This window comes from Desmodus rotundus, chromosome 5, assembly GCF_022682495.2.
Source record: "Desmodus rotundus isolate HL8 chromosome 5, HLdesRot8A.1, whole genome shotgun sequence".
NCBI classification, from domain to species: domain Eukaryota; kingdom Metazoa; phylum Chordata; class Mammalia; order Chiroptera; family Phyllostomidae; genus Desmodus; species Desmodus rotundus.
The window spans coordinates 146,173,054-146,199,052 of NC_071391.1; the positions used below are offsets into that span (position 1 = coordinate 146,173,054).

At 44.3% G+C, this 25,999-nt stretch overlaps 1 protein-coding gene across 1 annotated transcript in view; it reads right to left on the bottom strand.

Moving 5' to 3' along the window:
• Window positions 1–25,999, bottom strand: part of CRIM1 (cysteine rich transmembrane BMP regulator 1) — a 178,487-nt gene that overhangs the window by 85,793 nt on the left and 66,695 nt on the right. Inside the window, exons 3-4 of the mRNA XM_024552954.4 lie at window positions 11,668–11,910; window positions 10,486–10,606 (exon numbers count right to left, since the gene is read on the bottom strand). Of these exons, the coding sequence (XP_024408722.3) occupies window positions 10,486–10,606; window positions 11,668–11,910 (364 nt within the window). The remainder of the gene's footprint in view (window positions 1–10,485; window positions 10,607–11,667; window positions 11,911–25,999) is intronic.

Sequence of the window (25,999 nt, forward strand, 5' to 3'; positions counted from 1 at the left end):
CAGGGTCTCAGTTAAGCAATTAGATGTCTACTGGGCACTTACAACCCCAAGCCCTGTGCACAGTGTGTCTACACACCAACAAGGAGCCCTGTGACCTCCATCCAATGCAAAGGTGTAAATGAAGAGTAAAACTCATTCTATGACATTTGGTGTTGCTTTTGGCATTTTCACAAGATGCCACATTTTACCATTTTAGATTTGCTTATTAGTGCTGCAAATAACTTCACAATCCATGTTTGCAGCACTGTCTGGAGCTGCTCTGGTTGCCTGTGTCGTGAGGAGGGAACACAACATTAACGAGGGGGGGAGGGAAAGCCCCCAGAGGTTCACGTTCTCCATGCGGTGGGTTCTGCTTTCCCAGTGTAGGGCAAGTTTAATGGAATTCAGCTGAGTTACTGTCTTCCAGGGAGAGTCAGAGGGCCACCAAGTATTTAGTGTCCGGGGATGGCCAGGCCCATGCAAACCAAACTGTAAGCCACTGAACGCCATAGTGAGAGCCTTGAGCTTTGTTTCAGGACTGAAATCATATAAAGTAAGACTACACACTGGTCAAGTTCACGGTAAAACACAAAAGGCATGAGGCACGTGTGTAGGACGTGCGGGGCTTCCACATACGATGTGAATTATCGACAAATTAACGTCTCTACCAGGGAGATAGTTCATCTCCAGTGGGCAAGGGCTCTACTTCTAGGAAAGCACATTTTCTTCAATCTGGGGACACGTCCAATAATAACATGGAATTCCTACAACTATTTTGTTTTAAAAACATCAGAGTTTAATATAGACTCTGGCTTTTTTAGTTATGAGTTGACTTGTTCTTTCGGGCCAAAAATTACTGTGACAGAGGGCAACAGAATAGATGTTCTTTTCTTAGTTGAGAAAGAAGGGCTTCAAATACATTTCCGCATTTTTTTCTGCCTGTGTTTAAAAACAGAGAGAATGCTACCATGAGAGCATGTCAAGAGTCAAAAATGCTTTAAATCTGTGCTATGCTAGTGCATACTTTACTTATTGTATAATGTAATTTTCCTTATTCCCTTAAAGGCAGCTGGATAAATTACCCAAATTAAGGGAAACCATCAAAAAGTGAACGGAATTAGAGAAATCTGTGTATTAACAGACTAAGCTTTTTTTTAAAAAAAGTAAACTAGAACTATTACCGAGTGCCATCTTCTGTGAGACCATGTGTTGGGAACAAGTGGACATGATACTTAATTACAAGGCTCTTAATATGATAATGTCCTTTTCAAAATGCACATTTAGGGACGATCTCCACTGGCTATGTGAATAGGTATTATACAAGCAATTTAATAACCTAGCACACTTTTGTTAAAAGCATATAGATCTATAATAAATACCACTTAGTGATCTAAATTGCTTCACGCTGTCTCAAAGAACTAAGGATTGCTCCCTATGCTATGATAAAAACAAAATAAAACAACAAAAATAATGCTGTCAGTTCCAAGCCACCCTCTGGAAGTTCAGGCTTTGACATATGTGTCTGGCTGAGCCAGTGTACCCGTGTCCCTGACCCTTGGGTAATCTTCCACCCCCCGCCCCTCAACACCCCCGTAAAGGCTTCAACCAGCAGAATGATGGGCTGAGTGAGGCCCTGGAGATAAGAGTTGACTGAGGAGCTCTGGAAAACTCAACCACCCAAGTGTAAGTGCGTTAGCAAACAGAAAGTTAAAGGACTCCTGACGCTGCCCCTCCAAGACTATTAGTCAGAAGCAAACGGATTACTCAGACATTATTAGAGCAGAGGAATAAGAAAATCCACCAAGTTCTCAGGAAGATGGAAACCATATGATCCTAAGATTTGAGAATACAGGCAAATAGGGAGGGATATGAAAAATTATCATCAGTTATTCTCTCTGTGTGTATGCACTTTCTTTTTTTAAAGTCCTCGATATCTTTTTATTTTGCACATAAACTGGCATTATTACTTTATAGCTTTTTCTTAAATTCAGTTTTTAGTATTTGGGAAAAAACCAGTCTATTAATGATTTTCTTGGCAGATTAGCCCGTTTGTGTGTTTCCTTATTACCTTCCAAAGTCTGCAAGGTTTTTGAACTGGCCGAGGTGGTATCTGTAAGGTGTTGAGCTCCTTCACGCCTGGCCAACTCGTTCATCACCGTGCCCCACACCAAGCCCAGCGTTCTGTCCGCCATGAGTCTGGCCATCTACCTGAGCATTTTCAGATCTGTGCCTTGTTCTCACTCACTGTAGCTTCGAGGTTAGATTAATTCTGATTTACCTTGAGCTTCTGAAGAAAAGACACAACCTGCCAAAGATTCCCTTCTGCTGTCCTGATCCAGGACTGAGTCAGTTCCAGGCTGGAACTCTGGAACCCCTGAAAGCTCCTTTGCTAAGTGTCTGCACCTAATCACAAGCAACAGTGTGCTAGCAATAACTGAAGATTCTGTTATTATAATACAGTATCATACTAACAAGATGAATTTTCTTCAGAACACAAGGAAGCCAGCACTGAGGAATGGAAACTCAGCATCCTAGATTTTCAACCTGAAGCAACAGAGTATGAGTATCTAGATGTTAGAGCGAAAGTAAATTCCTGACCTTCGCTCCTGTCACGGCCTGTATACCTGACATATCTCAGATACAATGGGGGTGGAAGCCTTCCTTTGATCTTTCTTCACTTCCTGGGTATGAGGTGGAAATTGTCTTCCAAGGACAAGGTCTTACGTAAGAGAAATCAACTGAGGCTCAAACAAAAACATGGAACTTAATTCAGCAGATTGCTTTTTATTTTAAGAGGCACAGAGATGATCCAATCAGAGTTAGGAACAAAGACTCGAAACCTCCTCCATGAATATATCGCTCTCTGTGTCTATATATGTGTTTGTATGTCAGTTAGTGTGACAGACAGAAAATTGCAGTAGGAACACGGAGGAGCTAGATAAAGAGGAGCCACGGGGAACAGCAACAAAGGCGGAACCTCAGGGGAAGCACAGTACCAACAGCTGGAAGAAACGACTCCAACTGTGGGTCCAGGAGACCCAAGCACAGCGTGGGACTCCTGCCAGTGCAAGTGCAAGGTATGAGAACGCCACACACAACCCCCTCCCTGGACACACCCACCAAGGCGGGCTGACGGGAGGAGAGCCACGTCCTATTAGAAAGCAGTTTCTAAGAGTAAAGCTTTATCTTGTCGATTTAGCCTTTGGCCACGTATTTTCTGTACCTGCTAATAAGGGACTATGTATTTATAGACGTGTTAAAAAAAAAAAAAAAAGTAACCAGCTTTACTAAACTAGCCACTGACTAACAGGCAATCTGTTTTATTGGACTGTCACCCAGATTTCACAATTCAACCAGTGCTGATGACCCTGGTTTAAATCATTAGTCTAACAGTTTTTGTACTCCATTTTGCCTTTCCTAAGATTTTCTTTTTGTTTGTTTTTTTGGGGAAATGAAAAAAAAATGTAAACATAATTCTTTTATGACTTTCTTTGGACTTTCTGCGCTTCCTCTCATTATGCAAACCATGTATTTCCCCCATTGTCTTCTGAGTCCTGGAACTTTCTAAAAATATCCTTCACCTTTCTTCCCCAGGACTCTCCTGTCACCAGCAGCTTGGGTTCCTTCCCCTCTAAAGGGTTTGGGAACATCAAAGAATTTAAAGGTAGAAGTTATTGCACTTTTGCGATTACCAAGCCCCTCCTCTCCTCCTCTCACAGGTAAGAAAGCAGACCCGGGTGAAGTGAGAGATTTGTCCAAATTCATGCAGAAATGGGCCGGCTTCATGCACACTCTCTCTGCACGGTACCAGATGATGTGGGAGGAGTATTCTTTAGCTGCTGAACAGTTTACTCACATGTACTTTGCTCACAGACTATTAAAGCAAAAGCAAGTGCAGAACACGGAATGTTAGGCCTTCCGTGCGGCAGGGTCCAGCAGGGGCTCAGGATGACGGGGGACAGGGCTGCCTGGTGTGGTCTGTATGAATGGCACAGCCTGGCTCGGCCACTCACCAGGCAGGACCCTTCCAGCTCATGAGGCTCCATCTCAGAAATGGGAGAGCCATACGGCCTCGCCTCCTGGGGGAGGGGGGGAGGGGGGGAGGGGTGTGTGTGTGTGTGTGTGTGTGTGTGTGTGTGTAGCACAATGTTTCCGGCTCGACTACACTTCCAGTGCAAAGTCACACATCAGTCAACATTTTAGCTAGCATATACTATAAAATGTTTAAATATTTTGGAGGAAGAAAAAAGGATTAAAATGTTTCTATATCTTGATTTAAAAATAAAACAGTATTTTTGCATAGTGTCTCAGAAAGCATGAAACATAAATGTTCCAGATATAGGTTCAAAAAGTTTAAAATGTTTCTAAATCTTGACTTAAAAATAAAATAGTGTTTTCACATAGTGTCTCAGAAAGCAAGAGATATAAACGCTCCAGATATAGGTTCTCAAACAGAACCAGACCGTTTACTCAGGGAGCTGGAGCCAGGAGGGAGCTTGGGAACCTGGCGTGCTTACTGTGCACAACCCAGGAGAGACCCTATTTTAAGGTCTGAACACTATAAACACTGACTTATTTCCACCACAAAACAATCACGCTGGATTTTTCTCAATAACTTTTAAGAAATGTGTATTTATAGGCAGAAATTGGTAACACCATTTTGGAACAAAAACTTAGGGACAAACATCATTAAAATAAATTTAGAAAAGGTGACTGTCAGTAACATATTACATTCATTCATCTTCTTAATAAAAAGTTAAATAACATCAAAATTTGTTATTTAATTATTTGTTAATTAGTTGCAATTTGTTATTCCAGGGTATGGAAAAACTCATTTGACTTAAAGAGTGGAAGTGAGTAACGTAGAGAAGTAGTGCTATCTAGATTTTTAACTAGTTAGTGTCTACCCTAGAAGCCTGCACCTAAAAAGATGGGTGAAAAATTACAGAGGTAAGATTCTGTAAAATCGGGCACACACATCGGAGAAGAAAAGAGCGAGGAATGTACAGGAAAAAGCTGGGACGTAGGAGCTGTCTTCTTGAGAAAGAGCCCAACGGGGCTGAGGTCTGGGCTGGCCGATGCAGGGGAACATGGATGCCCAGATGTACAGCCTGGGCTGGACTGGCCCTCTACCTACCACATCTGGTGGGTCCATTTCTCCCAGACAACCATTACCTGACCAACCAGCGTCAAGGAGAATTTCTATTCAATACCTTTAAAAGGCTTTTCTGGGGGTTTGTTTTTAAAACTGACCTAGTTTCATCAGGCACATCTCGTGGCATTCCCTGTTGGGTGTTGAGGGAATACCTAGTTTAACTAGGTCGTCACAACATTCGTTAAGGAAAGGAGTTAGAAACAGTGGTTGGCTAAATGATGCTTAAAGCCGAGGTGGTGCTCCAAGGCTCCTAAATCATGTGTCTGCTCCCAGGTGAAAGGCAGCCGCTGAAGGGAAAGGAGCTTAACCACCAGGTTGCCTGAGCTATACCTGAGGACCAGAGCCCCCAGAGGGCCAGAAGGACATTCATCTCTGGCAGGGGTCACACAGCTGCAGCCCTCCACCAACTTTCTACAATTAGAAAACAAAGTCTAACAAGTGCCTATATGAATTAATGTATGTTATGGTGAATTTAAAAATGGCCACAAATTCTTTGCAGGTTTTCCCACCCAGAGGTGGAGTCTACTGTCCTGCTCTTTAAATCAGGGCTTTCTTCTCCTGGTGACTTGCTGGGACCAACAGAATGTGGTGGAAGTAATGGATGAATTCCAAGTCTTGGTCTCTTAAGGCTTTGCTACTCCCTTTCTCAATTATGCCATCAGGAAAAGAAGCCCAGGATGAGGCCCATCCGGCCATCCCAGTTGAGTTCCTAGACACATGAGTGACATCACCTTAGTCCATCCAGCCCCAGACGACCTGCCAGCTGACTACAGATAAAGCATCCACTTAACACTCAGCCATGAGAAATAATAAATCGTTGTTGTTTTAAGCCATTACATTTTGGGGTGGCTTGTTACACAGCAACGAATAACTGAAACATACGTATATTTTGTTAAAATGTATTATGCTAATACACGTATAAATATGTTGATGAGATCTAAATTCATATTCATTGATATATTTTCTGGGCTTAAAACCAGCAAAACATTATCATCAGAAAAACTGCAGTAGACAGAACAGGTCAAAGAACCTGGATTCAACATGGACCTGCTCCGTCCCTCATACCAGAGAACATTTATGATTTTGCACAAGCCACTTACTCTGTCAGCCTCAGTTTTCACACCCATAAATTCCTCACGGAGTCAGCCGATTACGAGAACAACGAAAGTGAAGGCTTTGTAAACAGCAAGGCACGTTCCACAGTTACGCTGGCGCTGGCGCTGCTGCCCACGGTTACTTAGAGACGTTTGTGTTTTCCCTTCTCGGCAAAAGTGACATTTGGGTCAAGGCATCTCGTGCGCTGCACATTTCCTTTTGTCTGCAGGCACTTGTGAGCACGCACACACAGCACAGGAGGCCTTCCAAAGACATAAAGTGTCCTGAGCCCCAGGGGCAGTCCCCCTTTTCCTTTCTGCCATCAGGCAGTGCCCAGGCCCAGGGTAAGGCCCAGCCCACTCATTCCCTTTCACCACCTCCTGGAAGGTGTCCGGGGGTGCCACAGCTCCTATGGCAGTCCAGTGCCAAGGGCAGAGAAAAGGGTGCAAAGGGCCTGGAAACCTAAACCAAGCTGAGGGACGAGAGAATGAAAAGTGAGTAAAAGTTAATTATATCACACACCAGAATGTGTCCACACAGGATGAAGTTCAGGAGGAAACAGAGCAAAAGAGGGAAGATGCAGGACGGGCATTAAGGAAGAGCAGAGGTGCGGCAGGGAAAGGAGGTGTAACCTGTCCTTAGGAAGGGCAGAGGGCGGTGGGTAAAGCAGTACTTGTCAGGGGCAGAAAGGAAGGAGATACCCATGCATGTAAAGAACATCTGGAGGCCAGTATCTGTCCCTTGTAATTCATGTCTGATGGAGGAATGAATCACTGAGTGAAGGGCTGAACTGAAAACAGACAACTCCGGAGAAAATCCACGAACGGAGCACAGACTCACCCAGACACAGGGCAGTCGGAGGCCTGAGGGGGTGAAAGAGCCTCATGGGAATGGAATTGCATTCGGATGGGGATGAAGGAGGAAGAAGCTTATTCTTTAGATGAGGGAAGAAGGTCCGCGGACTCCATTTGCAGTCTACAGAAGGTGTGATAATTCCTTACAAGAAAGGTGAGTGCCTAGTGCTGAACTTTCCCACTATTTCAGCCTTACTTTGTGCTAACTGTGCGGGGCTTCCTTCCCCCCCCCCCCCCCCCCCCCGGCCCGAATGCTCTGCATAATCAATTTTGATCTCGGATGGCTCTTCAGTTCTTAACCATGCTCCAATTATGCTGGTAAAGGTCAAATAATCATTAACAGGATTTTACATATTCTAAAACTTTTCTTTGTACCTAAATATCACACTTTTTAAGAGCAAACCTTGAATTGGCTCATGCATAGGAACAAAGGTATGTCATTTTTTTTCTCTTAAAATACTACCACTATTACTCCATAGTAGGATCTCTTCCTTTTATTTCCACTTTCACATGACTGGGTTTTTATTCTGCTGTCCGAGTATGACTTGTCTATCCTCCTCTTTAGTAACTGGGGACCTAGGCAATATGCTGAACTAGGTTAAGCCACAGTCTGAACATATTCTGCACTTGCCAATTCATTATTTATTGCATACACAGAGAATGAGAAAGACGACACAGTTTCTGACCTCTAGAAACAGGCTTTCATTGCTGAGACAAGACTTAATGCATGTAACACGAGGAACAATGCAAGGAAGTATACGATTAACTGGCAACATGAAAAGGTCTATTTTGGGAGTTCCTAGGGAGTGGGATGGGGGTTGGTTGAAGCATGGAGACCTTTGTGAATGAAGTGGAACTTAATTGAAGTCTTGCGGGATGAACAACATTAGAAAAGGTGGAAGGGAAAGATAAAGGCATCCCATGCTTCGAGAGGTGAGCTCGGTGTTCAGAATGGAGTACTGAAACTGGGCCATAAAAAGGGGGTTGGGGAAAAACTGCAAGGTTTTAAATTGAGACAATGCAGGAAGTAAGTTTTGTCTTCTTCAACATATAAGTCCTTACGGTAAGAGTGGGCTCATTTGTGGTTCATTTGTTCATTCACCAATAAATGTAGGTTGACATACTGCATCAAATCCTATTCTAGGTACTAGAGGCTACAAAATACTCTCTTCCCTTGAGAATCACACAGAGTAGGAAAAAGCTGACAAGAAAAATTAATGATGTTATGTATGATCAAAAGCGCTATGATAAAGAGATGGATGGGAATTAAATTAAAAAGGAGCAGAGGAGGGACACTGAAGTCATCCTTAGGGGCTGAAGACTAAAAACACGTCACCGAAAAGGAAACTCGGTCCTGGAGGAGGATGAGAAGCTGCCTCACGGAGCGTGGGAGAGCACGGGGAGGGCCCTGCCAGGTGGCAGCACAGGAGGCGTGTGGGGAGCGGGCAGGGGGTGAGCAGGGGTCACCGACTATCTCAAACACAGGAAACTAAGAGCTGTGAGAACTGATCCCTTCCCGGCAAATAATTTACAGTGGGATTTTGAATGACTTCCTTCTCCATGTTTTAACTGACCATTCCTTAGTTCTGAATGCAAAGTCAAAGTTACGTCAATACAATAATAAGCCCTCTAAGGTTTATGTTTACAAGACTCACAGAAGCCTGTAAGGCATCTAGCTGAACCTCCTTTCCAACATAACGTTTCTTCTAAGCATTCCTGGCAGGTAGCCATCCAGACGGAAAGAACTCGCTCCAGCTCCAGGGACCTTGGTCTATCTCAGGAAGCAGCCCAATTCATTACAGCACATCACTGGTGGTGAGAAAGTTTTTTTCCTCCACTGACATTAAATGTGTCTTCCTGCAGCTCCTGCCCGTTGCGCACCACCCCCCTAACCCCCCGTGCGCCTCCTACATGCAGATGGTGCTACATTACAGTTACAACAGTGCACTGGGAACTGGCCCTCCTCCTCACTAAAGGACTTACTAATTAACCACAGCCTTCGTTTTGATTAATTAGGTTCTCTAATATAATGTACCGCCTTCCTTTTCATAGACCTTGAAGGGCTATCTGCAGCTTTTAGTGATGCTCCTTTGTCATCCTTTACTGATTAGTAATGCCTTATGTTGGCACAATAATTCACCCCCTTCCAAGCATCTTCCACGGAAATTCTTGTATCATAATATCCTAAGAAGGTGTTGCACCACTGTTACTATGGTACCTTCAGAGAAATCTTTGTATGTTTTAGGATACAGTAAAAAAAATAGGGCAAGTCATGTAAAATATAACTGAGTGTTTGGGTTTCGGACAGGACAAAGGCTAGAAGATGTTAAAGAACTAATGTATTTTAAGAAAAGAAGAAAAAAATGATCAGAACACTCTTTGGAAGTCTACTCCAATTAGGGACAAATAACTGACACCTTAACTAAAGACCACTGAGAGGCCCGCCTAGATAATCACAACTACTCACCCAACAGACACAGAAGCTCAGTGCCTGGCTCAGGGACTGAGGCGGACAGAGTGAAATAAGGCACTGTTGTAACTCTGGACATTAAATGGAGAGCAAATGTTGAAAGACAGAGATGACTCAGTCAAAATGACATCTTAGTGGCCTGGGGAAGATGGAGGAGAGGTCATGGCAAGGAAGAGAGGGAGAGAACATCTTAGAAGGAGAAACGGATGTAAGCCCCACGTTTCCAAGCAGTGTCTCCCCAAAGCCAAGCGCGAGGGCCAGCCCTACGGTGGGGCTAGGAAGCGTCTCAGGGACAGGACCTGTGCGCAGCCCTGCACGCTCGGGAGTGAGTCTGGTCCCGTGGGTTTAGTGGATGTCCTGTGGCTACTGCTAGAATGCCAGCAACTGTTTTTCCCCATCAAGCCAAAGAGAGATGTGCTTGTTACCCCAGAAAGCACTGTGAAAACTTAAGATTCCTCTTTGCCTCCGCAAGTGACAGGCCTGAGTAGATGTGTGACTGTGAACGTGAAGGATCCCTGAGGAGTGATTCTATGATGCAGGCAGGGTTTCATCCTATCGGACACGATGATTAAGCTCCTGGAAGATTCAGTGCAGAGGGTCAAATGACATGCCCACTATGGGTGGGCACCTCGCTGCCTCCCTGGCTACATACTGAGGGGCATTTTGGCCTGCATAGTTCCCGGCTTGCAAAACTGCACAGCCCCCTAGCATGAAGAACCTGTAAGGATTAGTGGCTTTACCTGGCAACACCTGGAACTGTACATGGAAATACCAAGTCTTAGTAATAGTTCAGTGATTTCTCCACAGAAACAGGAGAAGATCAAGTTTCCCTGACTGCTGGGGAAAACAAACTGTGTGGCTGAAACTGTGCCTTCCAGGATGCTGACACCCATGGCAGAGGAGGAAGCTTGGGAAACCGGGGACACACCGACCTTGTGGGCAGAGTGCAGCAGCCATCCGCCGTGAGTCTGACTTGAGTTTCGTGGCTGTCCAGGGGGCACACGGCCTGCTGGACGGACGGGCACTCCACCGTGCTGCAGTCCACGCTGAACACTGCAAGGGGCAGACAGAGGCACCGTTTACTACCACATGTACTAGCATTTTGAGTCCCCAAATGAAACGCTGGCTCTCCACCAATTTCTGCAGTGCCCTTGCTTCCCAGAACCCTAACACGGGCAATTTTTTCTTCCATTTCACTCAACGTTAGAGAACTGTACTACGTCTCAGGTGTTCTGGGCCAGGAAAGCAGGGGACAAGATTTAAGAGTTAAGATGCAGACGGACAGACTGTTAAACCAGAGGTGGTTATGGGGTTGGACAGGGGTGACCAATGGCCGGGGGAGTTTCTAGTAAGACGGTTCAAGAGACGGAAAAGGGATGGTTTTGCTTGAAGCACTTATCTGGCAGAAAAGAAAATCTGACCAATGGTTTAAAAACTTGTGCAGAGGAAACCACTATAGTCTAGACCCGTTCACAGACTAGATATACTGCCAGAAGAATGAGGATGTTCGAAGGAATTTAAAGCAGGAAACAGATGGGGCACGGCGGTGAATCGTAGGCAGCAAGGAAGGCGCGTAAAGGGCCAGAGATGACTTAGTGCGTGCTGTTGAAGCCAGCAGATGGGTGACAGGGAGAGGGCAAGAGGAAAGATCGGGGCTGAGTGTTTCGTTATAAAACGTCAGGTATTTGGATGCATGTACGTACATAAAAGTAACTTTCTGCTTTATATATAATGGTTATTTTAAATGCAATCATTGAAAGTAACAGTTAAATCTGTAAATGAGGACTATGACCTTTTTCTGGGGGAATGAAGCAGCAGGTACCATAAATTTTAACCCCAACTCCCTGATCAAGCATACTTCCAGGGGAAAAAAGAAGAAAAGAGAAAATGAGACCTGGTCCCTCTTTGAAGGCGCTTCTGTACCAGTGAATTATTTCTCTGGTTGTCTGACTAGAAGGCCAGGAGTCAGGCTGCCTTTAGCCCAAAGTGGCAGGCAGGCAGTGCACCGATGAGAACGCCCATCTTCACACGGAAGGGGAGACCCCGGCTGGGCAGAGGGCTTGCGACCCTCTGGTGCACAGGGCTGCGACTGCTGAGACGAGGCTCGGGCATACCTGGTTTGCACTCATAGAGGTCACAACACTCCCCCGGCTTCCCTGAGGCCTTCGACACGAGGATGTTCAGGTATCCTGGCTGGCAGACTTTGCGCAGACAGCCCGCGGGGTCACACACGCAGCGGCTGGGCAAGGGGCAGCACTCCCCGGGAGGGGCGTAGCCCTCGATGAGGACAGAATCTTCAGGGCAGCGCGGAGAGAACTGGACTTCACAGCGGGCCTTGGAGCAATCTGGCTTCTCTTCTAAAGGGGAGAGAAGAAATTTAGCACATGCTGGGAGCTGCGGGGTGCGTTCTGCACAGCACAGGCAGTCCTAATGGTCTACTTACTAACCTGAACAGGACAGGAGAGAAGGAAATCAGGTGAAAGCCTTGATACTCAGCTTAGACAACCGTGGAAGTCTCTCCTGAGATCTTCTCATGACACCAGAATGGGAGGCTGAAGTGGCCTTCATCTCTACTTCCCTCCCACTTCTATTGAATAATCAATGTCCAGTGCATTGACCAAAATGAAGAACAGCGAAGGGAAGACACCTACATGATCTGGAGAAGCTGAAAACTGGACTCAACCACTGACTGAATGAGAGATCTTCGAATTTAAAAGGAGTTTTAAGGGCTGTCCTTTGAAAAGAGTGCACTCTTAAACACCAAAACAGACCCACAAATAAGTCATGGCTACTTCAGGGACTGGAGACACGGCACATAATAATAATCAGCATGGAAGAGCTCGACTTTCCCAGCTCTGAACTGTGAGATGAACTTAGCAAGATTCTGTAATTCTGTGAGGTGGGATCTCAACAATAAGGTGGACAATGAGCCAGATTCCCCTGTAATCTCCCTGAATGACATCTGGTATGTTTCTGTGTCTAGCAGAGACCCATCAAACGTACCTCCCTTTCTTTTCTCTAGTATGATGTATGTGATCTACGGCTGCACCTCAATTTTAGAAAAGAAAATAAATCAAGCAAAGCCCTAGCTTCTGGAGCCCTCAGTCCATACCTCAAGAGAAACACCCTCGCTGGGTAAAAACAGTGCCATGGAGTACTGGGGTACGTTATCATGAGCGCTGTCTTTCCTATTGCAAAGCCCACGCAGAATCGCAAAGCAGGTTAAGACCTACTGTACGGTCTTCTCAATGAAAAATTTTAGTTGATTTTGTGAATAAAGAACCCGAAGCCCAGGAGTTCAAGTGACATGCCTAAGGTCAATGGTAAAACTAAAGCAAGAACCCAGGCCTCCTCATTTTCAGTTCACCTAGCACTTTATATTACAAAAGTAGATCTATTTCCCAAACCAAGTGTTCCTCGCGTTGTTTTCTACCTTACGTGTTGTGTCTTTCGTTTTCCTGTCCACCTTCCTTATCTAACTACTTCTTGTCTAGTCAAAACACAGTACAGGGAAGTCTTCATGCTCACAGCTCTAGTAAATTCACTCAGAAAGACTTAATGCGTGCCTGCTCTGCTGTGCCAGCGGCTTGGGAAACAGCATAAAGAGAAGAAACAGAGATCCCTGACCTCAAAGGGTTGACAATGCTGCCCTGGCTGGTGTGGCTCAGTGGATTGACTGGCAGCCTGTGAACTGAAAGGTCGTCAGTTTGATTCCCAGTCAGAGCACATGCCTAGGTTGTAGGCCAGGTCCCTGGTTGGGGACACCCAGGAGGCAACCAACTGGTATTTCTCTCGCACACCGATGTTTCCCTCTCTTCCTCCCTCCCTTCCCCTCTCTCTGAAAATAAATAAATGCAATTTAAAAAAAAGTTGACAATGCAGTACAGGGTGATAGAAAGTAAACAATACACATTAGAAATAAGCACACTATATAGAGACCACAGGGTGAAAAGCACAATAGAACAGAGCAAGGGGGAAATGGGAAGGCACGAAAGAGGGGGTGGCCACAATTTGGCGAGAACAGGCATCACTGGAAAGCTGCATCTAAACAAAGACTTGAAGGAGTGAGGCGTGGGCCGTGGAGATGGCTGGGAGAAGAGCATCCTGCAGAGGGACAGCATACCCGTGTGTCCCAGGGCCAGCAAGGGGGCCAGTGTGGCAAGGGCTCTGAGAAGAACAGTAAAGAGGAATTCCACCTGTAGATATACCGTCAGCACGGGCAGACCACAGCAAAAAGCTGAGGAGAGAGTGAATCTTGCCTGTGTGGGGACTGACTGGGACGGAGTTTGTCAACTGCACTCAGCAGACGGGTATCTGCCCAACACAAACACATGGTCTCATAATTCATAAGAGCTCTGTGATTTTTAACTGCAAATAGCATTAATTCCTACTCTTGCTAATGGGCTGTAATTAACTTATTCTGTATCGCATTTTATTACATTCTCATTATGCAAAATATTTGGCAAGATATAATCACTTTTCAAACATGTGCATCAATAAAACATGTTTTCATTAATACCCAGCATATTTGTTCTCCCCGGTTCCTTTGCTGCCTGTGTTTCCTTGAACAATCCCAGCATTGTCACCTGTTGGCGTGTGTTTTGCAGTGAGGGCCTTAAGAGATTTGTTTACCTCTTAAGAACTGCGTTTGTAATACACTGTTGCAAAACCGCACAGGAAAAAAGATTTAAGAATGTTAAAAATGAAAATTAAGTCTTATTAAATGCTTTTGCAACTTTTCTCAAGATGGTCATATTGGCCTTCCCTTTAATTACCTAATATGCTCAGCTAGTAGGTTTTAAACCACCCTGTCTTAAAATAAACCTGTTTCGAAAGATCCAGCTGGACTTGACTTTCAAAATTAAAACAACTTTAAATTTACAAGCTTGAGTAATATTAACCTGTAGCTCTCCCCTTTGTGCGAGTGGTGACCTCATCCAGTCTCATTTTCAGAGTTACGCTAACTTTGTCAATGAGCTGTTTCACTTTCTACCTCTTTCTCTGCTGTATAACAGTTTAAATACAGGAATTAACTCTTTTTTAATTTGCTTTTTTGACTATATTTTCCTTTAAAAATTTATTTATTTACTTTTAGAGAGAGGGGAAGGGAAGGAGAAAGAGGAGAGAAACATCAACGTGGGGGTTGCCTCTCGAGCGCCCCCTACTGGGGACCTGGCCCACAACCCAGGCATGTGCCTTGACTGGGAATTGAACTGGCAACTCTGGTTCACAGGCCTATGATCAATCCACTGTGCTACACCAGCCAGGGCAGGAATTATCTCTTCTTTGATGTTTTCATACAACCCACTTGTGAAACTATTTCAACTCGGTATTTTTTTTTTTAAGGAAGAGGGGACAGATTTCTTCTTTGGTTGTTAGATTATTCTGGCGTTCTACCTCTTTTAGAATCATCTGCACTAACAGATTTTAGTACGAAGTTCTATCGAATTCATCTAGATTTCAAATTCATTTAGGGCTTTGTTGACTAAGCTTTCTTTTTTGCAGTTCATGGATTCTTTTGAGTTTTTGAATTTCTTCTTTCTTTGTCTTTCTAATTATATTATTGATATTTTTCTCTAATGCTTTAAGATTAATGCTGTTTGTTTCTATTTTCTTAGAAATGCTAATAATTTTAATTATGATTTTAATACTTTAGCCAGTTAGTGCTTTGGTTACATCCTAATGCTTGAAGTGCATGACTCTCAGTATAACTCATTTCTAAATAATCTATAATTCTGGTTTCCTCTTTAATAAAGACTTTCTAGAAGAATGCTGTTGAATTTCTGTATAGGTAGATTTTTTTGGCTTTCCTTTGATTTTTAATTTATAGTTTTATTGTCCTGTTGCCAGAGAATGTAGGCTATACAATTTTCTACTTTTGTGAATTTGTTGAGTTTTTTAATGTTTTTGGTTTTTTGGAATGTGTGGCCTACGGCCAACTTTAAAATACGTAGATATATGAAAAGAACATGTTCCCTGTTTTTTGGATACAAACTTAGAGAAACCTATCAAATCAAGCTTCTTATGACATTCAGATAATCTGTATCTTTCATTTTTAATCTAATTTCCAAGAAGGATCTATAGAAATCTCCCACGAATGAATCCATAACTTCTCCTTGTATTTCTGTTTTTACTTTAGATTTTCAAGACTGTGTTGTTAATTCCATGACATTGAGGCATAAGATTGAAGCCTGTTATAATGACTTGCAAACTGTAAAATAATGCTTTAAAAGAATTTAGAATTCTAAGATCTCTATCTTTCTTTTCATTTTATAACTGCTGACTTTCTTGGCTTTATTCTTCTCTTCTTTCAACCCTCTATTCACCTTTCAGTCGGTTATCCAGAACACGTACTAACCCAGCATCCTTCCCTTCCCCTCACCAATCAGCCAGCCTGTCACTCAAGCTCAACTATGGTTACCATAGCACCAGGAATTGTTTTTCTGATACCTTCTTTCTCAGCTGGTTTCTAAGTAAGTCTTGCAGTAGATTTCATTTAGCTATCTACATCCCTATTTCATCCGTCTTCCACGAGAAAGTGAGAACACTGTAGTTATACCACGCATCTTTCACCACTCAGAAGACTGCTGACATTACCCCTGAAGTTTTAGTTTTATCCATTTGAAAAGAAGCCTCTCCTGACTCTTTTCCTACGGTGTCTAACACATCTATGTATGTATAACACTTAAGTTAATTAACAAGCTTTTCAGTCTGGTTGCCCTGGCAACAATACTTTGCAACTGCAACCTTTAATAATAATTAAAAAAATCAACAAAATCTGTCCCAGATATACCAAGACTAAAGTGGCAATATCACTTGCAACAGAGGTAATTAGGGGAAAATAAGCTGGTTTTATCATTTGAATAATCTTCCTTTAAGAGGTTGGCCCTTAAAATACTGACAGGGTCCTCCAGTATTAACTACAGTGATAACGGAGAGTTTGTAACAACCCTCGTCACCTAAACAGTGTGACCACATGTTGGCCAGTTGTAGACCTCCAGGTCCATATGTCAACAGGCAAAGTACAGTCATGGTCTACATAACAAATGCATTGAAGCGTATTCTGTTTCAACACAGGTTTAAATACAACCGAAGTCAAATGAAAAATTACTAGATGGGAAGAGAAGAGAAAAATTGTATTGCTAGATTCTTATTACATCTGCTTAGTTTTGATAGAATCCCACATATCTGCCACCAAGCCTTCTTCCTTTCAAAACCTCTCAAAGTGACAACTGACACGCCGTGCAGTCATTACTGGGGAACAGGCGGCATAAGTGGACTGGCAGAATTCCGACAGACAACTACAACGGCAGGGCTGCGGGTACTCAGTCCTTTCCCAAAATCCATCCCTTTCGCTCTCACACACACTCACACACACTCTCTCACACACACACACACAGGCAGCCAGGATCACTGAGACGATAGTATTTCAAGGGACCCCAATTTGATTAAACCCAGTATCACAGAATTTAGTAGGTAGAACGCAGACTAAAGAGGGGGAGACTCTGCAATCACTGTTTTCCCCGCACCTTCCTCTAGTAATCTCCCTCCTTTATAATCTAATTTCTTTATAATCTGAAGTCCCCAGGAAGCTATGGCATCAGCTCTGGGTGTCACAGGGGCCAGTCGGTGGTCCTGGCAGACAAATCTCCTCGTGGTACCAGGTGAGGTGCAATCGGTGAAGTACTCTCCAGTCTATCACTTATTCATTCAACACATGTTTACTGAATGACTTCCATGTGCCAGGGGTTCCAGGGCTTAGGACAGCAAATGAAACCAAGTCCTTGCTTTCCTGAATTTATAATTCCAGAGGAGTCGGACAAGACAAAGAGCCACACAGCACAATGCCAGGTGGTGGTAAACGCTGTGAAGCAGAACCAGCGATGGAGTTGGACTACATTAGCCAGGTGGGTGAGGGCAGGGCTCTCTGATGATACTACACCTGAGCAGAGTCCTGAATAAAAGGAGAAGGCATGCAAATAACAAGGCAGGAGTGTCCCAGATGCAGGGAGCAGCAAAAATAAAGGTGTTAAGGCAGCCCTGGCCAGTGTGGCTCAATTAGTGGGAGTGTCATTCCATAACCAAAGGGTTGTGGGTTCAATTCCTGGTCAGGGCACATGGCTGGGTTGTGGGTTCGTTCCCTGGTCCGGGCGCATATGATCAATCCCCAGTCTGAGCACAGACAGGAGGCAACCAACCGATGCTTCTCTACCGCATCGATGTTTCTCTCACTCCCTCCCTTTCTCTCTTTCTAAAGGTAATGAAAAAAATGTCCTCAGGTGAGGATTAAAAAAAAAAAGGTGTTATGGCAAGAATGAGCCTACTTTCCACATGCAAAAATACACCTTGTGACTATTAAGGAGAAACCTAAACTAGTATAATTCACCAGTAAAAAATACTAATAAACACAAGAAAAATATTTTGATGGATGTTTCTTATTAAGGATACAATTTTCATAATCATGCCAGAGAAAGAAATGAAAGCAATCTCTACTAATTGGGCACCTTCTATGTCTGAGGCATCATGCCTGTACTCGTTGTCACACCCCTTTGTACTCCCATGCGAAGAGATGACATCTACTTGGCAGATGAGGAGACAGTCACAGAGGAGCTAAGAAACTTGGCCAGGTCACTGTGCAAGTGGCAGAGCCTCCGCAGCCCATACTTTTCCCACTACATCCACAATGCTGAGCACAGAAGGAACTTCAGCCTTCCTAGTCAGCTTTCCTGGAGTCTGCATGTTTAGTCAGTGGCTACATTTTGGCTCACATATATCAATAGAATGCAAAATTAATTCACACACACAAAAAAGAGGTTCAGGGTCTTTGGTGCGTCCCCCCCCCCCTTCAGGTTGGCCATCCTCCCAATCTCATTTCTTTTTGGCCTTACAGACATCACACGAAAAACAGAGACATTTTCTTGTACCCGGGATTATTTTGTTCCCAAAACCTCTGTTATGAATGCAAGGCCTATGTCATCCCTGCGTTTTTAAATTTAGAGGCTGACTCCTTCAAAGTTACACTGTGAATTCCTTTCATTCACATTCCATGATTTTATCATGACCTTTTTTGGCAAGCTTCGCAGTGAAGACTTGTTCCACACAATCATAACCCCGAGGGGAAAAATTAGGCTTGTTGATACAGTCCCAGAAATATTTCATAATTTCAGCTCGTTCAGAAACACCAGCTGTACTTTCCCAGCATTTTCTTTTACTCTGATTTTAGGCTTTAACCGGGATGGAATCTACACAGAGCCTTTTCTTGGTGGTTTGATAAAGATGCCAGATGAAATTGTTTTCAACTGCCTACCAAAGTCAGGTTGCATCCTAGAATATACATTAGCCAAATAGAGAGAAAAAAATTAAATGATCAGTAAAACTGCAGCATGTGATACTTTAATGGTTCTCAATGCTGGCTGGGCATTAGAAGCACTTCCCAAGCTTCTAAGAACACCACTGCCTGAATCCCACCTTAATTCAAATCAGAGTATCTACGGGAGGGGCCTGGGAATTAGTATTTGGTTCCCTCACTTCCTGGGCGATTCTACTGTGTGAGCAGGGCTGAGAATCCCTGCATTACTCCTCCAAGCAAACTGGGAATCCGTACAATGAGGTTCCCTACTGACAACAGAGCTTTGCCAAGCTCAAAGGGCCAAATGCCAAAGCAGCACTGAGCCCTCCAGCTCTCTGCCTGCCGCTGAGTGGTCCATGCTGTGCGCTGAGCCCCACAGTACCTCTAGGAATGCCCCAGGCCACACATCTTTTCTAAGCAGGATGTTACTGGACTGGGTTGAAAATGATGCTTTAGATTATAGCTTTGCTACCCAAGGATGGCCTCTGGACCAACAGCATCAGCGCCACCTGGGAGCTGGTTAGCGCTGCAGACTTAGACCCCTGCACCAGATCTACTGAATCAGAACCTGCAGTTTAGTTTCACATGATTGAGCTGTATTGTCAAGTTTGAGAGGAACTGCCTCTAGAACGGTGTTTCTCAAAACAGTGGGCTCTAGACCAGTGCTTGAGCATCTCCTGGGCACTTGCTAGAAATGCAAGTCCTAAGCCCCCACCCCAACAGCCCTACAGAATTAGAAACTTTGGGGCGATGCCCAACAATCTGAATACCCCCCCCCATAATTCGCATGCACGCTACAGTTAGAGAACCACAGTGCTGGAATGATGACTCTCAAACCTGGCAGCATATTCGAACCCCCTGGGGTACTTGAACAATGCAGAAACTCAGTACACCTCATGCCAGTGCAATCAGAATTGCTGGAAGTGGGACCCTGGTAGCAGTACTTTTAAAAGGCCCTCCAAGGACACCGATGTGCAGACCAGGCTGATTCACCATTCCAGACAACCCTTCCCCCAATCCTCCACACGCCCAGGGGATTGATTCAAAGATGCTTTAATTCTTAGCAAATCTGAATCAGCAGGCTCTCTGGAACCTTCCTGGACAAGGTCAGAGCTTCCTGGGAGGAGTAAAAAGAGCTGAGAGAGGTTAAAGGCACACCTCGGCGGTAGGTGGTGGGGAGTAAGGAGTGTCAGACTCCAAACGTGTACGCATGCACCCTACTGAATCTCAAATCACACTTTATGAAAATTCATTAGGATTCTGAGCCAGAGACATTTTATTTCATTACCTGCTAATTCACACCAGGAACATGTGTTCAGTTTACTCCCAGAGGGATTTTCCATTCAAATAATGACATTTCTGCATTCACACAGAGCAACGAATTTTCAAAATCTAACCATGTTCAAAAATCTGGCAATAAAATAAGGCCAAGGGATGGTTTGGATAAATGTACAAAGAAGTGAAGACTGACTTCAAAAAGATGATTTTTACCTAATAAACTACAGCCTTCTCCAAACACCTGTCTCCTCCTCCCTACTTTTTTTTTTTTGCCATAAACACAGGCCCACAAAAAGAGGAATGAAAAGTATGAGGGACTGGGACAAATGATTAATGAGGAAAAACTTCAATGAATGAAATGTGTATAGTCAGTTCGGCAACATCTTAAGAGGAATCTTCAAAACAGCTTGAAAATGTCATAAAGGCATAAACACTGGGAATGAGGCACTCCCCAGGGTGGTGTTTAAACGGAAGGCAACATCCACTGAAGCACACAAACAAAGCCTCTATTTTGTTGAGTGATTCTCAGACTCTGGGCGGGTCCCTTTCCCTCCCCTGAGGAAGGGATGCTGTGACTTGCTTCCACCATGGTGGAATGATGACATTGATTGGAACACACATAAAATGCCAGATTTTAAAGAGGTGAGGATGAAGGACCTGGTGTTCTTCACCAGGTAAATTGAGGGGCTGGAAATGGTGGAGTTTTTCTACAAACCCCTTCCTCCAGCCAGGAGTTCGAGCCCTCTCTGTGCAATCAGGCTCCAGGGATCCCCGAGCCCTTAGGAAGACCAGCCAATGACTTTTTAATTAAAGGCGAAGCCAGCCCTCTTTTAACACTCCGGTATTTGTTAATGCTGTAGAGTTACGGTAGTACAGAAGAACACGTGATCTTATGTGATTTTAAAAAACAAGGAACAGTTAAACCAAGGCTGTTGCCGGTGATGTTGTCAAAAATCCCCAAGCCCCTAAGGCGGTGTAGGGGTTTCCGAAGGCTGCAGAAGGGCTCCAAAGAATGTTACATGCTGACCTGAGGTCTTCGGAGGTTCCTGAAAGCGACCAGACTTACGCTTTACAAATGATACACCAAGAAGAAAGGGAGCGTGCTGAACAGCATGAACGTGCGACAGGCAGAGAATATTGTAGACAACAGCAGCCACAAATAAAGAACACCAGGCTATTTCACTGATCAGCTGGTAGTTCTCACGAGGGTTTGCACGTTCTGAAAAAAATTTTGTATGGATAAAACACATAAAAGATTTTTGAAAGACTACTTTGGCCATTTACTTTTTCTTTCTCTTCCTCCTTTTCAAATTGTTTTACTGAAGATAAACTACTACTTCTTTGTACTATTTATTTGTCATTTAACAAAGGTCACTTTTCAGCTAATTTTTACCTTTTATATGAGAGTCAGCATAGCTGATGATTGACTACAAAGGTTTGAGAGCCAGCAAGAACTACGGTCAAATCTCAGCTTTTTACAACTAGCTGGGTGACCTTAGGCAAGTTTCTTGACTTCTCTGTGTCATTTCCTCAGGGTTGTTAATAAGAGCTGAGTGAAATAAATAGATATTGCAGGTAGTACTGTGCCTGGCATATCTAAGTGCCCAGAAGATTCTTCATCATCATCACCATCATCATCACCATCACCACCACCACCATCATTAATTATTCGAAGTCTAGGCTTTGAGTCAGACCTCAGAATCCTCACATACTTGCATTAAGCAGGGCATAGAAGTATTTATTCTACAAGGTTGTTTTGGAGATTAAGAGAAAAATACATATTCTTTGATATGACAATATGAGATATTTATATAACATATAACATATTATATTATAAAAATAGAAGAATATCTCATGTATTTTATATGCCTGTACAGGGTGGGCAAATGTAGGCTTACAGCTGTGAGTATGCAACAACAGTTTATTCTTTTACTATTTATTATTGTATTATTTTCCACACGAGGAACTGTAAACACATGTGTGCACACAAAACACACATACACACACACAGAGGGCACTCTTAGACCTTCCTGTTAGCTCATTTCTCCCTCTCAGTTCATTTTAAAGCCAATACCCAACGTAATGCGCAGATGCGATCGTTTCATGCCTGCTGTTGTTGATAGAGGTGAAGTTGATTATGAAACACACACACACAGATGTGATATACCACCCCCAGAGTCATCTTAGCCTGCCAAAAGTTTTCAAGTGCTGCTTCTCCGCCAGCCTCCATTACTGTCGTAGTTCCCCGTTTTAAAGGCTAGGTACTGAGAGTGCAGTCTTTGCTCTGCCCAGACGCAAGGAAGAAAGCTACCTTGCGCAGGTAGTTCTCCCCGGAGATTCTCCCCCAGCTATTTGCGCGTTCAAGATGTGGTAATGGGCCCAGCTTACAAAGTTATCAAACTGACCAGATGGCACATGATGGTAATGAGTTGACTCCCAAAACAAACAAAGGCCTCCTGACATTCAGACCTATCCAGTGGAGGTTGTTCCCTGGGGAGAAAGTACTGCTTCGCTGCTGAGCTCCTTGCAGAACAGCCATGTTCCCTCCTCACGACTCTTTCCCTGAAGGCCTCCTGAACACTCTGACCCGGCCTTCAGCCCCAGCACCAGCTTCCTAATCAGCCTCGCCCAGGGCCAAGCCCCTGAAAGGGCCCCGGGTTTCTATGCCTTCTTTGTATTCTTTGTGTACCCATGGCATAAACCTGCATCCTCTGTGGACTGCTGAGAGGGCACCTGGAGACTACAAATATCCAAGCTGCAGCTGAGCAAAGGGATGTGTTTACTTTCCACCCTGAACTACAACTTGACCTACGGCAAAAACAAAAATACTGCAATGTGTATTTTTTCCCCAGCAATGATAATTATAGTACTCCAAACATGTTTCAAACTTCAACTACCAAAATGGAAAAAGCATTTCAAAAAATAATTTATTAAATAGGCACTTATATTCTTAGTAGCCCTTACATGGAAATTCTACCTTTTTTTCCCCTTCTTAGCCATTAAAGGGCTTGGCTCCTGGCTCCAAACCCTCTTCCAGAATGAGGTGGGGTTCGGCCTGCAGAGCTGAGAGGCAGACGACTAAATAAAGAGCCCTTCCCCATCCTCACCATCAGCAAGGGTTTCAGCTCCCTTTTCCACTTCAAAAACACAGTGAGCTAAGAATCCCAGTTTGCATGTGGGATGACAAAGGCACTTCTGCACACCTGGCTGATGACATGCCTGAACCAGAAGCAGGAGGCCAGACCATCCCCTGGTACCAAACACAGGAGGGAGGGTATCTGCAGTGTTTGGACTCCTCTCGGGGGTATCACGTAAATCGCAGCTCATCTTCACTCCTGTTTCTGCACAAAATGCTTCCTCACCTCCTTCTCCACCTGGTCCTTTTCTTCCCACTGAAGTCTGCCTGGATCCAGCATTCTGATCTCCCTGCCGTTCTCAAGCTTCCCAACACTCTCTGGATCACTGGTTCTCTCACCTGAGCGCGCTAGAGGACTTGTTAAGGTGCAGGCTGCCGAATCTCACCTCCGGAGCTGCTGACGCAGTTGATCTGCATTGGGGCCTGCATTTCTGATAACCTCACAGGTCACTGATGCTGCTGTCCAGGTACCATGCTTTTGACCACAGCTGTTTGAACATTTTAATCTCTTGTAAACTCTACCACCATCTCTCTCCCCCTAGGCAGAGCTGCTTCTATCTGTCTCTGCCTTTGCCTGTCTCTGCCTCCCTTTCTACAGATGTGCACTGGACCTAACTCTAGGTATAAGAGGACAGAGACAGGCTTGATGAACCTGACAGATCTGAACAACAGCAGTGCCCGCTAATCTCATCCTCCTCTGTATGAAACAGCGCCTGCCTGGAGCTACCACCTCAGGCCTGAGACAGAATTCTGAGAGTAGTGCATGGAGACAGTGGCAGACTGTCAGACTTACGTGTTGGGCAGCAAGGACGGGTGAGGGCTGCTGCCAAAGTGAACAGCTGCTTAGTACCGGGGCTGCTCCCATATTTCACAGGTACAGCTGATCTCCAAATAGTTTCAAATACAACAAGGACATCATGCTTCCATAATTCACTAACAAGAATGAATTAAAGGGGACAAAGTAGTTTCTGATGAATCAATTCTCACAAATTCCTACTCCAGTAATTGGGAATTTGTGGTAATTTGGAATAAGAGTGTCATAAAATCTGACTTTATGGGGCCTGGGCTCCATAAAGTTGCTAGATTTAAGTTCCTTTTATTGTTTTGCTCCTTAACACCTACTGTGTTGCCCTTGTCCGCGCTGTATCCCAACCAGTGGGAAGGGAGAAAAGTGGACGGAAAGAACACAACTCTAAAGGGCATAATGTGAAAAGTTACACTGTTGATTCCGCTCCCTTCATATATCTGGGACTTCAGTCACATGGCCACACTAACCAGCAAGGAAGTCTGGGAAATGTAGTTTTTATTCTGCATGGTCATATCTCCAATTAAAATTTCTATGTATGAGAGAAGAAGGGAACAGATACATGGACATGGAGACAACAAGAAAGCTTTCAATCAGTTTCATAGGAAAATAAACCATATAAACAAGGGAAATATATTGCCCTTTGAAGAATGAAAGTTAAAGAAGCATTATGAAGAGTCACCTGAGAAACTCAAGTAAACAGCAATACACGTGTTTCTTACCGAACCTCTACATCAATATGTTAAAAGCACCAGGGAAGAGTCTTCTCATTTAGCAGTTCCACAAATATTTAATCAGCAACTACCATGTGTGAGACATCATAATAAGTTGTATAACTTAATAAAAACAAGGTATCTCTCCCCCCCACACACACACACAGACAACCCTTAGCCATCAGTGAGCTAGATTTTCCATACTTACAAACTTACAGAAAACCTGGGCTTCTTTTGAAATGTGCTATAACTTAAAGCTTTCAACAAATCAGTCTAATCTTTCCTACAAGAGAGCAGAGTAATTAATATGCTTGTTCTTGCATAAACATGTGGGAATGGTTCTACCTACAAGACTTGTCAAAGGAGGAGTTTTCTTGGTCAGAAATTCTGAGGCACAAGGGGAGAAAACGGTGGCCTAGAGAAGGCCAATGTCTTGCCCAAGGGTCAGTCCCCTGATTAACGTTGAGGCAGGGCCAGAAGCCAGACCTCCTGGAGAATCCTACACTGGTTCCACCAGGACACACACTCATCACCCTGACTTTCTCAGTCGTTGGTCTGTGGCCTGTATCTTTCCCTGGTAGGTACTCGGCTCTTTCATCATACTTAACATTGCTTAGACTCTAGCTTAAAAATCTGATCACAAAGCCCCTTTATCATGAAGTCTGCTAAATATACAAACTAAACTAAACTAAACCAAAAGTAACCCATTCTAAGTGGAGTGACGAAGAAAGGTCAGAAGAGCAACTTCTGGTCATAGGGCGGCTGTGGTGCTGTCCACCACCCAGGTGCTGACAGGCCCTGCACCCACCCAGGCAAAGCCTCGCCCTCTGAGACTCAAGAGAACAAACATGCTGGGATGGAGGATGGCAGGCCTGCCAGGACGGACTGCAAGGGCAACCTGTGTGCACACAGGAGCCTTGGGACTGGGGACCCGGAAGAAGACAGCTCCTGTGGGAGTACCCTAGGGCCTCGTACCTAATCCCCAGGAATTAAGACGTCTGACGGTTTCTCCCAGTTGACTCAGAAGATGGAGCCCAGCCAGAGAAAAGTGGAACCCTAAGGCTGGAGGAGCTGGCAACACTGGACAGGGTCTCTCAGCTTTAGCAATGGGGGGAGCCCGCTGTGGAAGCTAAATATTGGCTTCCAGGGCCTTGGCCTGATGTGG